Here is a 13,326-nt window from a genome sequence, read left to right as displayed (position 1 = left end):
GGCAGCAGAAATGGAACCCTAGCCGGACGCTGGACATGTGCTGACATCCAATTTGTCAAGGTGGAAGTGACTGGTTGGAATAGGTGTCTAGTGAGCAATAACAATGGAACTCAAGTCAGACACTTAACATGTACTAACCTCCCTCCTGTTGAGGTGGAACTGACTGTGCCTTTACTAGTTGTCTAGTGAGCAACATAAATGGAACTCTAGCCAGACGCTCAACAAGTACTGACATCCAATTTGTCTAGATGGAAATGACTGTGGTTGGAATAGTTGTTTAGTGTGTAGTGGAAATAGAACTTAAGTTAAACAGTGGACCTGTATTGACCTCACTCCAGTTTGGATGGAAGTGCCTGTGCTTGGGATAGCTGACCAGTCAAGAATTACAAGCCAAATCTTGTCAGGTAAGATTACATAGATGTGTGCTATTGTGATCAGTCACTGTCTGCTGTTAAATGTGTGTTGCCTGTCATGTTTTGGTAACACAGGAAAGAAGTTTTTAAAAACTGGACATGCGTTCTGAGTTCTCACCCATTTGAGAAACAATCCATATGTGATACTGTGTGTTGTAAATTTGTGTTGAACATTGTAATTTTAGACAAATATTCATTGCAATGTTGTTAGTTGCAAGTTTGCCTTAGCAATTATCAAGTCATTAAGAAGCCTGTTATTTATTACTTGTATGAACTGGGTTAAATTATTGTGAATGAATATTTCATTAATTCCATAAATTTAACACCTACATTAAAGCAAGTTAATGACATTTTCATGTCTTTACTTCATGTCTAAAAGCGTATGCAGTATGTATTTCAGTTTTATATAGACATTAAGAACTTCTTAAATTCCATCAAGTGATTGGAAATCTCAATTTAACTTATAATTCCTGGACAAACAGAGAAGTTTGGTACAATATTTTAATTTTGAGTGGTCTCCCTTGGACTGGCTTTACTGAGTCAACTCGTATATGTCACTTCCATTTCGTTAACCAATCCCTGAATAATGTGAATATGCCATCAGGTTGGATTAAATGGACAGTCAACCAGATTGAGGAAAAAAAAGTTTTAAAATACCGTATTTTTTTACAATTATTAGTTTATATTGATTTAAATATAACGACTAGTATATTCCATTACTTGAAAAATGTTGTTAAGTTTTCATATTTTCAGTATATTCGGTAATAAAATTTTACTGAGTATGTCTCTCAGGTAACTACCAGTTAACAATAAATAACCCAAGTAGATTTATCATCATCGTCACGTGGTAAAACCAGGAATGCAAATTGCGCATGCGTAAATTGTATATATTGTATATAATAATTATTGTATATATTTCATATATAGAATGATCAATCTACTTGCGTCATTTATAGTTAACTGCTTACATATCTTCCTCTGCTATATTGCTTAAGTGCTAGATGGTAACAAAATTGCAGGGCATAATATTTTGTAAGTTAATACATGCCATTTACCCACAATCTATTTGATTACATTTCTATTTGGTTTATTATATGAACAACAAAAAATACATCTTGAGCAGTATGGCAAAACTTCCGTGTCAAACAAATATAAAGAATCAATAAGAAACATCCTTAAGTGAATTGCAATTTTAAGACAGTGTTATGTTTCAGATACTATTATAACATGTATTGCATGGTGCCTTTCTAAGTTTTGCTTGTCAGCATGATTGTGGCAGTCCAACTATTATATTCCGGTCAAACTTAGCAATGTTTGTATGAATATGGAGCGATATATACATAGGACAATTGTTAGTGACTATCTGCCCGTCTGTAGATCTGCCGTGGAATCAAATGGAATTCTATAGAAATCGTTAGATGGAATTCCGTGGAGTATTGGCACTAACTTTCCATCTGATTCCATGCAATCAATGGAAAAGTAAAAAAAAACAGAAGAGAGACTTGATATGGTATGGAATTCCATATAATGCCGTGGAATTCCATAGAATTCCGTGGAATTCCATATAATGCCGTGGAATTCCATATAATGCCGTGGAATTCCATAGAATGGCATGGAATTCCATAGAACGCGGTGGAATTCCATGGAACGCCGTGGAATTTCATAGAACGCCGTGGAATTCCATAGAATGCCGTGGAATTCCATAGAATTATATGGAATTCCGTAAAAAGCTATGGAATTTAATAAAAAGCTGGAATAAAATTAAAAAAAACAACAGATTACAGATTAAAGGCATTTTATTGATTTTGAAAAACAAATGTGAATGTAACTAAAGGTTTCATCATGCACACAGTACATATTCAAAAATGAGTGGTTTTAAATTTTCATAAAGTACACATGCACACAGTACATATTAAAAAATGAGTGGTTTTACATTTTCATAGAGTACCAACTCTCTTAACACACAGGCATGCACACACACATTCAAAAACACATCCATAAACATGCACGCATATACAGGTGAGAAAAGAAAAACTCATAAAAGGCACAATATAAAACATAGAAGTAGAATTTTACATTTCTCTTATGACAAGTATACTTCCTTTCTCACACAAGTTCATAAACACACACAATTACATGCACACACACACCACGCATAATTGTTCTAGAGTTTTTCGGCGTAAGCTGTATTAAGCCAGCTTTTCACCCTGACTTGACCTTTGTAAGTGTCCAATAATATTCAAATAAAATTTCCCGCAGCTAGGTACGAATGAATACACTTCATTTATTCCATTGGCTGATTTGAGTATAACACCAGAACATTGGAAACATATCCGCGTCTTTGTAACACTGTTTTACTGCATGAAACAATTTTATCTCTAATAAAAAGGCTCAATAGATAGAACAGTTTTACAATCAATTTTCGACATAAATACAGTTTGTGCGTACACCTTTTATTTTCAGAGAATTACCAGCGCAAAAGCGTTTATACTAAAGGCTATATTCTCATATTTAGTACTTACTTGCATTGCATTTCAACCCGCGAGGTTTCGGGTCAATTCGCGGCCAGTGTGTGAAAGTCAGAGTTTATATACAGTTCATCACCGGAGTTCGCAGAAGGGGTTGCGATCTTTTCATTGAAGGAAAAAATTGGAATCTATGCTATTTTTGTTTGATGGAGTAAATAGTTCGTTTAGTCGCTTTGTCGATATATCAATATTTTAGGCACAGCTGTTGCCTTGGTCGTGTACAGTTGGCGTAAACAAGCCGTCGTTTCAGCAGCAGAATTGTTACCTAACTTTAATGCATTGCATTCCAATCCGCAAGGTATCAAGGTCAGTTTGCGGTCAGTTGCAGAAATCTTTATATACACGCCGTCTCGTAAACTTTGTGCACTTGAAGTCTGTTTTGATCAGAAAGATACTAAATAAAGATATTCGGCGATATTATTGTGGTATGTCAATCATCGATTTTTAATATGTTTTCAACATTTGCATGATAAGGACCAATTTTGATAAAAATAATTAGAAATATTTATCCATTTAGACCAGTTTATTAAGCATGAGCACAATAATTCACTATACTATAATTATGCAATTAAATAAGATTCGAGTATTGCCGGCTGACCTTTATGCACTCGTTTATTTTCATGTTTCTTGTGTTTTTCTATTCTGTAAATATAGATATCTGAATAATAATATCACATAAAGCAAAATAAGCCACGAAATCTGGCGCAACACCCCGTAATTGATTTGCTTGTGATGTAGCTAAGAACTGCGCAGAAAAAAGGCATCCGCTACTTTTTATCTCATAGAGATAACTTTTGATCGTTCATAAACATCGAGCACAATCAACGCCGTATATCTTTTTTAAAGATATTTCTTGTTTCTCATAAATTTTAACGTTTAACAACTGTTCCTTATTAATTCTAGAACACTTTCAGTATGATAACAGAAGTTCAGTTCTAGTTGATGTGTACCAGTATAATTCTAGAAAAGTTCCTAAGGTTAACTTCAAATATTTAAGTCTGAAACCAACTTTCTAGAAAACAAATTCCCATGCAGACAGCCAGTATTCAAGTACTGAGCAAAGTTAATAATAATACATTACAAATTAACAACTGTTGTAAATTTGTTATTTATTATACTATGCTCAGTACTGTTGAACACGGACTTTATTCAATTATCCAAGTTTCAAATTCCTAAATTAAAAAAGAACAAATAAATTAAGACAAAAAACAAACACAAAATACAATTCACAAAATAAATAACTGGTCTTTTTTATAAAAGAAGTACCCAAAATAAAACATGTCACCAGCCACAGACTGCCAGGCTTAACACAGAGGCTAGTTTTTAAAAATGTTTGTCCAAGTCTTCCACTGCCATTTTCCTTTTCTTCTGAGAATATTGAACACCAGTCCCTGCCTCCGGGTCCTTTTGGTATGAGGTACATTGTATACTGCTCACATGTGCTCTACAGAATAAAAAATCATAAAAATGTCTAAAGTAAAGAGTTATTTACATTCAAACTATAACAAGAGATTGCCAAGCAATATGGTTCCATACCTGTTAAACTTCACTATTTTAAGTTTGTTAAATATATTTGTTGCCATAGCAACCAGAATTCTTGCATTATAAACTAAATGAAATGACGTGCAAAATGTCCTTATTGTCATCTGTTCATGTTTCAAGTTTCATGAAAAAATATTTAGAACTTTTAAAGTTATCCCAGGATCCAGAAAAGTGTAACTGACTTAGACCAATATATTAAATTCCAAAAAGAAAAAATACTTTCAGGTGGTTAACATTAAATAACTTATCTAGCCCAGGGCATGACAATATTTACCATGAATTTGTGGTCCTGTAAGTCCTCTAGGTAAATGCGCCTAAAGAGCCGCTTTGCTGTATTGGATTATTTCCCTGCCAAACTCTGCAGTATCTTCCATCAACTGGTCAATGGTAATTAAAGCACATAATGAAAATGTATAGGGAACGTTATTCATGTATTGTTTTAAATATTAAGTTGTTAAATGGTCTTTAGAAAGAGAACTAAAAACGAAGTGAATGCATCGCAAAGCACTATATATAAATAAGCATAACTTAATTTGTTGGTATGATTAGTACAAATTTATTATTGCTATAATTAGAATGATGTGTAATTCTATTGGTATGAAAATGCACACTCAGATACCTAAAAACCTATTCCATTGGTTTACTTTTTTATTTACAAGCAAATACCTTGAATTGATATCCCCCGCCAATATGCTTCTGGACACATAAGTATTATATTTGACACTTAAACAAGCATTTTTTAAAGATACAAAGGGCAATAACCCCGTTTTTAACATATGGTGTACAATGCCATTTGGCATGCATCATCCTCTTATCCATATATATACTCGTACCAGGTTTCAATGAAATCCGCCAAAGCACTTCCAGGATATGGCCTTGGACACACAAAAAAGCATTTTTTCAAGATACAAAGGGCCATAACTCGGTTATTAACTAATGGTGTACAATTGGCATGCATCATCCTCTTATCCATATACATACTCATACCAAGTTTCAGTGAAATCTGCCAAAGCACTTCCAAGATATGGCTACGGACGGATGGAAAGACGGACAGACGGAAGGATGGAAGGACAGACAGACAACGCCAAAACAATATCCCTCCGCGGGGGAACATATAAACATTAACACCATTAATGAGCATTGAGTGCTCAACATGCACAGTACAAAACTCCCTTAGCCTCAGTTCCATAACCTTGCATGATAAAATTCCAATACTACATTCAACGTTATTAATTTCTCCACATAGGTCTTATTACATCCTTTTTCAACCTGCAAACTCCACTAAGTGAAAATTTGGGTGACAGCTGCTTTTAAACTAATATTTGCCATACTAAAACCTCAAATATCACATAAAAAGGTCTACAATAATGTCATAAGAAGATTAAATTTAAAGGAATATTTAGAAATAATGAAAATCACAAACCTTCAGTTGTTTTTCTATTCCTAGACAGACTGCTCAAACACTGTATGCATCACTCTTTAACAATATTTCATGTCACTTTCCAAATGATATAAATACATAAGTATTTTAAGAAAGTGTTTTTAATGGAAAAACTAATGAACTCTTCTGTTGTTAAATTTCTTTAACTTTATTTTAACAAGTTAAACCAGTACATTGTCCACCAGTGTTTCAATCTAACAGGTAAACTTAGGCCAACATTTTTTATTAAAATGATTTTCGGATTTTTTTCTAAAAGTGTCGGGTAGGAGAACGGAAAAAAAAAGATGGGTGACCTTATACATGCACTCATTTTAAAAATGTTATGGTATGTAAGTTCTTTTTACTAAGCAACCACAGTGATTTTTTTTCAAACATGTTGATGTGCAAAATGATCATAATCAGACTGTAGGTCTTGATGTGCAGTTTTTAAATTAGTTTGAATTTTAAAAATATCTTAACTATATAAATATATAAGTTCAAAAGTTATGCAATCTTTTCACTTGTCTATAATAAACTTTTTGGTGATTTTTTTATGTTTTTTTTTTCACGAGGAATCCATATGTTGCATTAAAAATACTTTATCTCCACAAACAACCAATAAGCTATTGAGGTATAAAAGAAACATTTATAGTTTATTGTCCAGTAAAAATCAATACCGCAGACAAATACAAATAGCATATAAATAAAACGCTTTTCAGGGGTTTCACTGGCCCAAAAAAATGTCGCCACTTTATTGCGGTGTGAAAACCGCCCCTAATTCAAACTTAATCAATAAGGACAATCATTTAAGGAACCTTACTACATTAATGAATAATGGCATTTACTATATTTTTATTACTCTGAGAAGTATGTTAATACATAAATAACAATAAGTACCTTCATAAGTCTTAATATTAAAAGCTTTATTTTTATATAACTAACATTTTTTCCACTTGATAAACCGGATAACCAACATAATATAATAACGTTAACAATAATGTAACAGTATGCTGCATAAATGTTTCAGAATTATTTATTAAAACCTAGAATCACACAAATATATATCATCTGAAAGGAAAAATAAATAAAACATCAGAAAATAAAGCATCTCAATTCAAATTGTTAAACAGTTTATACATTTGGTCATTTGGACATGATATACATCAACTTCTGTTTATTATCAACTTTCACAAATTCTAAAACAACACCTTTTGTTAAAAGGTTTTCTGTTAGTTGTGGTGGTTGATTTCCAGGTTCAATTAAATGAATATTTTTTCACATCTTTTTCTTGACAGAAAGACCCAGGATAATTGCCACCATCCATTCTTGTTGTCTGAAATAACACAAAACATATTTGTACGATGTGATAATACAGTTTAAACTGCTGAGCGTAGACGTCATCAGCCAAGCTCCACCTGTCATAGGTTGTTTCGCCCCATTATGCTCGGTACAACCTCAAGGTGGCGGGGCAGGTAGTGATGGCCAATCACTACCTCGTCTACGATGGCTGCCAATTTGGTTCGCTGCGTCTTAACCAGAGCCAACTTGATGCTCTTTCAGCTGCCTTGCCCAGGGCGTGGATTGTAGTCTTCCTGACTCTTCCTTCAGCGCCCAGTGCTCCAAACATCTTCCACACCGACTGTGATGGAAATCCTCTGCATCCAACTTCCACTGGAAAGATCCATGTCTTCCAGCCTCTATCTCTGCATACAGTACACTCCACGCGTTTTCCCCAAAAAACGCGCTCCCTCCGCGGGTTTTTTTTGCTAGCGAGTGTTCACGCGGCGTTGGAAGAGCGAGGTGAACTCGATAAAACGCTCGGCGTTACGCCGCGTTCGCTAATTCCCGCGGCGTGTATTACTTTAGGCTAGTCGGTAAATGCAGACACTTTCCGTTCTTATCAGTGATCGCCGCGCAACGCCGCGTTAGCAGTGTGGTACTTGGCATGCCAAAAAATAAAAACATTGTTATAATAAATTGTTTAAATACTGTAGTACATGTATAAAAAAGATAATTGTATAGAAAATTAATACGTATACAAATTATGTTTTTTAATTCACAGGTACGTCTACAATATGAATTAGTCTAATATAATACATTTGACAAATTAATATTTAAATCATAACACATATGACACAAGAATAATGTTCCGTAAAATTTCCAAATGAGAATAATAATTAGTAATCCGAAACACACTACGATTTTTAATTGTTAACACGACGTTTACAAATGCTTCCAATATACAGTCATCATGTATATATTTCCCGACAAAAGCGCGCGAAAATTATGCTGCAATGTACAAGGTCAAGGTACAATGTATACTCCTGCAAAGCGTGCGTGTATTGATTTTTTTTATACAAACTTTGTAGCGCAGAGAACATTAAATTTTGTTGATTTTGGTTAAAAGTTTCTTTGGTATTTATTAACGAGATTATATCGCGAATAAGTTGATATTTCCTCTAAAATAATTTCAAATAGAACACGCCGAATCTGTATCGTTACGGTATTTTAGTAGAGTAATTATTTTAACACTAATTGTACTGTAAACTGAATAAAGAAGACATCTGGGCGGAACTGGATTTTAAGTGTTTGACGTTATGAAAACACGCAAAGCTTGTCTACTGACCAATTGTGTAGACTGCTGTCTGCGGTGTTTTGACAAAACGGATTAACATGTGTGAATGTCACTCTGCCGATTTGGTCCATAATTACTGGTAAACATTGTTTAGAATGTCGACGCAACAAGAATACAACTGTGAATATTAAATGCAATTATCAAGTCAATAGTTACCACCTTTAAGCAATCAATGGAATAACCTACAAACAAAGAGAAAATCAATGCATTAGTGAGCAGAGAATTGACTTTGTTCCGACAATTAAAACCATTCTTTATGCATTCGTTGAACGTGTTCACTTGAGTAAGTTATGCCTTTAGACAGGAAGCGGCTTTTCTTTGATTACGTCAAACTGTCAATTCACACAGATTTGCGAGATTTTTAGGGTCCTTGGTCATTTGTATACATGTTCAGTATAGAAAATCACCTGCTAACATGAAAACTTCGGATTAAATTATCAAAATAAAAACAATGTTGCAAACTGTGTTTATATTAATTGGTAAGTATTAGTTAAAAGACGACGTTTTGTGTGTCGTAAATCAACGAGTTTTCTATACAACAACAACTACTTCTACAACCACGTCGGGATCGATCTATCTTGGTTGTTTTTTTTTAATTGTAAATATTATACTACATGTACATGTATGTACTTGTAATAAATGTAATTTTATTTGAAAATCAGGAAGTCAAACAAAATTAAATTGATCGTTATCTCGTAAAACGCGGAGTTTCCCCCGCGTTGCCAACGCCGAGGGCCGCCGCGTCGGCTTATCAGTTTTGCCGATCGTTAACCGCCGCGTCCAAAATCATGCAAACGCCGCGTATAGCGGGATTTTCTTAATCTCCCTCCAGGTCAAAACCCGCGGAGTATGGAGGGAAATTGGGGAAAACGCGTGGAGTGTACTGTACATCTGCCAGATCCTGGTATTTGGCTTTCTTCAGCTCATAGGCCTCCTCGATCCTCTCCTCCCATGGCACAGTTAGCTCTACAAGGATCACCCACTTCGCCGCCTTTGACCATAGCACTATGTCGGGTCTGAGAGTTGTATGGGCTACTTCCTCGGGAAAAACTAGTTTCTTCCTTAGGTCTGCACGCATCTCCCAGTCGTTTGCATCTTGCAGAATACAAGATCTGGGACTGATTGTGGCGGTGGGCTTTGTTGTACCCTCCTTGACGAAGCTGATGAATTGGGGTCCTAATTTCTTCCGGGGTCTATCCTTCTTCCGCTCTCTTTCTATGGCGTCGGCCAACATTCTCAGTACTTGGTCATGGCGCCACCTGAAGCGCCCTTGTGCAAGGGCTGTTGGACACGATGACAGAATGTGCAGCAATGTTCCTATACTCCCACACAAAGAACAAGTGGGGTCTTCTGTCAGCCTCCATCGCTGAAGATTTGCGGGGGTTGGAAGCATGTTGTATACTGCCTGCAGGAGGAAACTTAGCTGAAGTGGTTCATATGTCCACAGTTCTTGCCACGTGAGCTTCCTCTCTGGTGTACTCCACTTCGTCCAATCCCCTTGCGGTCCAAGTTGGACCGACCTGGCTGACCTAGCTTGCTCTTCTGCGTTTCTGATTTCTCTCTGCACCAGGTCTCTCTTTTCCCTGCTTTTTCCCACCTTTGAGTCTGTCTGGTGCCAAGTCCTTCTCTTCCCACGTTGATAGATCCCACAACATCCTTGTGCTTTAGACTGCTCTCTGCCTTGTCTACAGCCTTGCTCACTGACCACTTTCTCCCTGTCCTAACCTGAATTCCTGCATTGCTGACTTTCCCATCTTCAGAGTCTCTGAGGGTTAGCATAAGACGTGCTTTTGCTACTTTAAACTCCTCTACTAGAGAGCTGATTGGCATCTGGAGCTTTGTTGATCGGCCATACAGTCCAATGTTGGTGAAGGATGGCGGTAGGCCTAACCACTTTCTCAGGTGCTTGCTGACCTTCTGCTCTAGCTTCTCGACGGTGCTGATAGGGACATCATTGACCATGAGTGGCCACATCACTCTTGGCAGGAGACCGTGTTGAAAGACCCATGCTTTGAACTTCCCTGGGAGTTCCGACTTGTCTATAATCTCTGCAAACCCTCAGCTACCTGCTGTTTGAGCATGTCCTGGCAATGCGTGTCTCTCAGTGAGGAGTCAAACCATTTCCCTAGGCATTTAATCGGTTTGTCCTCTAGGGAGGGAATCTCTTCTCCCTGGATACACAGTTTGAACTGGCTTGTCACCTTTCCCTTCCTACTAACCACTAAGCTTCTCGACTTCCCCGGCTTGAACCTCATTCTTGCCCACGTTGCTGTTTCATCAAGGGCCGTCAGAATCCATATAGCCTGTATGTGGGTTTCAGTGGTGACAGTCATGTCATCCATAAATCCCCTGTTGGATGGTAGACGAATTCCTGTGTTTGTTTTGGGCCCTCTTGACTCTCTCTCCGCTGCCTTGATGATCATATTCATGCCCATCACGAACAGTATCACCAAGATAGTACATCCCGTAACAATCCCCTTCTCCAGTTGTAACCAATTTGTAGTGAACGTGTTGCTAGAGAAACTCAAGTTGATACTGTTGAAGTAGTTCATAATGAGATTTCTTGCACTGTCTGGAATGTGGTAGTGTCTCAATATGCTTGTGTGGAATTGAGCCGTATGCGTTGGCAAGGTCTAGCCATACCACTGAGGTTTTTGTGGTCGATTCTAGCTTCATGGAGTAGCTGAGTGAGTGCGCTGGTGTGCTCAACACGCCCTGAGAATCCTGGGATCCCACCTTTCTGCACAGAGATATCCACATACTCATTCTCCAACATGTATGTTGTCAATCGCTTAGCTAGGATTGAAAAGAAAATCTTCCCTTCCACACTCAACAACGAGATGGTGCGAAACTGGTTGATGGTCTTGGAGTTCTTCTCCTTCGGTGCCAGACATCCTTCTGCACTTTGCCAACATGACGGAACAGTACCTTTTCGCCAAACAGTTCGCAGGAGTGACCACAGTCTTGGGAGAAGTTTTGGACATTTCTTGTAAACCTTGTATGGTATGCCACTTGGGCCTGGTGAAGAGCAAGAGCGAGCTTTCTTGACCACTTCATTGATCTCCTTCCAAGTGGGTTCTTTCATGTTCAATGGACAGTCTGGGTCATTGACTGGTAGGATTCTACTGCACTCTCCAAGGGGTTCCTCTCTTAGTGGGTCGGAGTGGACCTCCCTCAAAAAGGTTTCTTCATCCTCTTGACTGCTTTCAAGTATCCCAGACTTCTCTCCACTTAGCAAGTTCTGTGTGAACCTGTAGGGGTCACTAACGAAGGCTTTTCTCTTCTTTGCTCTATCCCTCCTTTTCCGCCTGAGCCTCTCTGCGTTTGTTAGTGTCCTCAGCCTTGATCTAACCTCTTCTGTTAGTTTAACTATTCCCTTCTTCTCAACCTCGCTTGACTGTTTGTAGCGTTTCCTTAGGGATCGCAGTTCTGCTCGGAGCTTTTTTATTTCACAGAGTCTTCTGTTTGTAACCTGCGGCGGTCTCGAGAGGTTTGCTTTCTGCTCCAGTCCAAATCTCTCCTTCCCTAAGGCGTAGGTGATCGAAGGTAATGCTTTAAGCTTCCTATCGACTGATCCTGTCAATGCTGTCTGAAGTACTTGGTCCAAATCCTCATCAAACGATGACCATCCACTGTTGTTCATAGCTGGCCAGGCGATCTTGGATCTTCTTTCTTCAGAAGTCGGTTGCGTTCTCTCCTTGGTAGGGACGGTCTTGTCCTTTTTCCTTCCTGCAGCGGGTGGTGTGCACCAAGAATCTGGGAAGACAAGTTCTTCTGGGCTTGGATGCAATGGTGATTCTTCTGCACTTCCATCTCCCTGCTCTGTAGGGGTCATACTTGGTATGGTCTCCTGCTCTCCAAAAAGCTCATCAAGTGATTGAGTCACCTCAGCTTCAGAATTGTCATCAGTTACAGCAAAAACCGGAGCCGAGAGACCACCAGTACTGTGGTTGGCAACCAGACTGGCTATCTCCCTCGTTTCCCCCAGGAACACCTGCACGATGCTTCGGCTTTCCCTCCAACCGACAACCGCTCTTCCCTTGATGGATCTTTATCCCTCGATAGTTTTTTTTTTAACAAACTTTCCCACACTGACATACGACCGTTTGATCACTAGTCAAAGTCCATAATGCTCGCCGTGTCGTTTCCGCTGAATCCGTCCTATTGGGCCCTTCATCCTCCCCCCGTCTCGGAAGGCCCTGGGGGTATTGTTTCTGTCTGTCAGTTGTAGCAATTCTGATGGTTGTCTCTTCACAGAGACAGTACAGCGAGCTGCCAACCCGCTGCACACCGAACACTAGTCTATTCCTAGATGTCAGCTGTCTATCCAGCGTCACCGGTCTTTCTCTGTTGTCATTCAGCCTATTCCTGAAAGTCACTGGTAACCCAGAAGTGAATGATGTGATAATACAGTTCAAACTGCTGAACGTATATACAACAAATCAACACATAAATGTCACTATCTTTATATATGTCCGAATTTTAACATATCCGAAATATAGTACATCGAGTGAACGACCTACTTTTGATTTCAGAAATAGTTGGTATCTTAATTAAAATATATCGTTCCCAGAACATTTTAATAATGGAACTGTTAAACACAAATGCCTGTTGAAACAAGTTAACATGTGTTTTTGTCATGGTATTGATTAAAGAAATAGCGTCCCTAATAATCGTTATAATTATTGATCTTCGTGACAGTTTATACCAGGATAACATAATTTATAGTTCAATGTCATAAAGGAGCTGTTAATCCGATAATAACCCCCATAAACTTGACTATTTTAT

The 13,326-nt window shown here is 37.9% G+C and overlaps 1 protein-coding gene across 1 annotated transcript; it reads right to left on the bottom strand.

Annotated features, from left to right (window-relative positions):
- Nucleotides 1-10,577: 10,577 nt before the first annotated feature.
- LOC127849292 (uncharacterized) lies at nucleotides 10,578-12,895 on the bottom strand. Its single transcript, XM_052382011.1, has 3 exons — nucleotides 12,876-12,895; nucleotides 11,182-12,554; nucleotides 10,578-11,110 (listed from the first exon to the last, which is right to left on the bottom strand). The coding sequence occupies exons 1-3, from the start codon at nucleotides 12,893-12,895 to the stop codon at nucleotides 10,578-10,580; spliced, it is 1,926 nt and encodes a 641-aa protein (XP_052237971.1).
- Nucleotides 12,896-13,326: the final 431 nt, after the last annotated feature.

Source organism: Dreissena polymorpha, chromosome 10 (genome assembly GCF_020536995.1).
Source record: "Dreissena polymorpha isolate Duluth1 chromosome 10, UMN_Dpol_1.0, whole genome shotgun sequence".
Lineage (NCBI taxonomy): Eukaryota > Metazoa > Mollusca > Bivalvia > Myida > Dreissenidae > Dreissena > Dreissena polymorpha.
This window is presented reverse-complemented; position numbering and strand designations above follow the sequence as displayed.

Bases quoted from the DNA above. Each gene is read 5' to 3' on its own strand.
- LOC127849292 (XM_052382011.1), bottom strand. From the start codon at position 12,895: ATGACAACAGAGAAAGACCG. The intron at 12,555-12,875 runs GTGACGCTGGAT...TGTCGGTTGGAG, and splicing joins ATGACAACAGAGAAAGACCG to GGAAAGCCGAAGCATCGTGC. The intron at 11,111-11,181 runs GTATGGCTAGAC...ACCACATTCCAG, and splicing joins CGACCACAAAAACCTCAGTG to ACAGTGCAAGAAATCTCATT.